At 43.9% G+C, this 2,540-nt stretch overlaps 1 protein-coding gene across 1 annotated transcript; it reads right to left on the bottom strand.

Moving 5' to 3' along the window:
- Positions 1–172: 172 nt before the first annotated feature.
- T265_13561 (hypothetical protein) lies at positions 173–1,011 on the bottom strand (the record flags this gene model as incomplete). Its single annotated transcript, XM_009169480.1, is given in 4 exon segments — positions 173–454; positions 509–631; positions 638–777; positions 786–1,011. Coding segments are annotated over 4 exon segments (768 nt in total), but the record flags the coding sequence as incomplete, so codon positions are not given.
- Positions 1,012–2,540: the final 1,529 nt, after the last annotated feature.

The following is a 2,540-nucleotide window of genomic DNA, read 5'->3' as shown; positions in this document are numbered from 1 at the left end:
ATAGAGAGAGAGAGAGAGAGAGAGAGAGAGAGAAAGAGAGAGAGAGAGTGTGTGTGTGTGTGTCGCGCCAAGGAGTGAGGGGGGGGGGGATCGAGGAAAGGTTGCCGGGGGTTACTCCACCGAGACTGAATCAGTGGTTCGGAAATGTAGACCAAGATGAATCCGCCAAGACGATGGTTCGGAAATGTAGACCAAGATGAATCCAACAGCCAAGACGATGGAAGAACAGAGCGCGAGAGTGAGGTTTTCCGGTAGCACGACACTCAAATTGAGACACCGAATGAGCACCTGTAGCAACATGGTCAACAGCGCAAACAATGAGACACACATATAGGTCAAGTAGTGCAGGACTTTGTGTCGTATTCGGGACAGTTCAGAACCATTGGCAACAGCTCCGCCATGTTGCTCAGACAGCTTTTCAATTATGGTAACTCGATTCGAGACGGTTGTAATGCTGTCATTAAGGTCACGTGTCTTTGTGGTCAGCTTATATTCCAATTTGGCCTACGTGTCACGAAATTCATTGCACAGCATTATCAATTCACGTCGCATTGCCTGTCGAGATTCTTCGGCTGTGGCGTCCAACTTTTCTATCCGCGTTGTGGCATCTGACAATTTTCTTTGTGCAGTTCTTCACGAAGTTTGTGCATCACGGCTGATGGAGCCCAACTCAGCCGTAAGTTTTACGGCCGTCTCATGCAGCTGCAAATGTTCTCGCCGTATAGAAGCCAACTCGTTGCGCAAAATTTGAAATCCCTCCTTTTTTATGCTGTCAAACTGGACACTTGCATTGTCCACATTCGATAGAACGCACTAAGTGCGAGCGCGACATTTCCGGTCGGAATCGGATTATGAGAATAAGAAGTAGAGAGAAGAGCAGAATTGAGCAGACTAGTAGAAGCACACAATGCTTCCGTATGTGCCGAAGCCCCTGGTGCTAGTGCTCCGGTGGCTGCACATTTTGGTAATAGAGGAATAAAACCAGCACGAAAAGGATCCTTTGACTGGTAACTGAATACTACCGAGAACAGAAAGGGTTTTAGATATCAGCTAGATTAGCCTCCGTAAACGCTGTTTCCAGCAGATCACCCACATAGAAGATAAAGCGAGACTACAATTTCCGCTTCTAACGCAAATCGAATTTTGGGTTATATCCTGTGCAGAAATAATGCCCGAAAAAATGACAAATCTGCTCAATCAAGTGAAGGAATGTTTTTTCTCGGGATGAACTGTAAAGCGATAAATCAACGATTTCTCTTGACGGAAAGTTCATGACAGATAATGTGTGAGAGTATGCCGTGTGCCATTCGACTCGCCTAAGTACGTTTAGAATTCTAATGCCTTTTTGACAAGCTTAATCTTTATATAGATAAACGTGTCGGTAAAATGATCAAATTTGGTTCATCTACCTTTCAAAAGAGTTCTAAGTGTGTGAAAGCATTTATCGAGCGTTTCCTTTATTTAAAGGCCACACAGCCACCATAAGTCACTGAGTTACTGTTCAGCTGGTCACTTCTGTGACGTTAAAGTAGCAATTCTATCATTACAAATAGCCCAGAAGCTGAGGTTCTTTGACACCTGCCGTTTATGGTTGAACGGCAATGAAAACCATGAGAAAGAAATTCTTCGCCAGACCTTATGTGTCTGTCCTGTGATATGCATCCTGATTTTATTCACCCGGGCATTCAAGTCGAGTATTCCTGTGGTCAAATGACTCATGCCATTCGCCTCATCCGCATGCTGATGGTCTGCCCTATTTTCAACCTCACTGATACATGTAGCCAAGCTCTCTGACCTTGAGATCGGACCTCGTATGTCTGGCATTTCTTAGTGTTCCCATTGGTCCTCTGTTGCTTATGCATTCATCTAAGGTTAACGCCCATGCAAAGAATAGACGAACAGTTATTATGCTTCCTGTTTAAGTCACTTCACTTTTCCACTTGTCCCATTCGACTGCCAGTTGATGACAGTTTGAAGGGGGCTACTACTGAACCAGAATGTCATAGACTATATTGACAAGTTGGTGTTTATAAAATTAGTGTATATTTCAACCCATACGGGGTTGGTCGAAGTGTTGTAATACCCAGAAAGTGGTAAACAATAAATTCGCCTCTTCTCCTACTGCCACTGACAAATAACTGTTCAGTCATGTGGGAAACCTTGTTCTCACTCATTCGCCTTACGGTAGTTCAGAAACACCGCCACAAAAATACTTATTAGTGTGCAAATTAGGGACCAAAGAATACTGGTGGACGGGAGACCAAGTAATGTTCAACAGTGATTTAGTCCGGCCAGTGAACCTAATCTATGCAGAAAAGCAATGCAAAGCTGTTTTATCCAGAGTGGGACTGATTAGCAGTACGCATCTCACAAAATTCAGTGTTTTGAATCCGCGACCTTCCAGACAGTGGTTAAACACTTCAACATCTGGCCCCGAGCGTCTGATCAGCAGTGCAATTAAGTTGCACGTAGACAGGACAAAGCAAAATATTATTGTTAGTATTATTATTATAAACGTTGATTACATCCTGCCTGCTTAG

Source organism: Opisthorchis viverrini, assembly GCF_000715545.1.
Source record: "Opisthorchis viverrini unplaced genomic scaffold opera_v5_80, whole genome shotgun sequence".
In the NCBI taxonomy this organism is placed as follows: domain Eukaryota; kingdom Metazoa; phylum Platyhelminthes; class Trematoda; order Opisthorchiida; family Opisthorchiidae; genus Opisthorchis; species Opisthorchis viverrini.
Note: the sequence above shows the minus strand (reverse complement) of the source record. Positions and strands in the feature narration are given on the sequence as shown.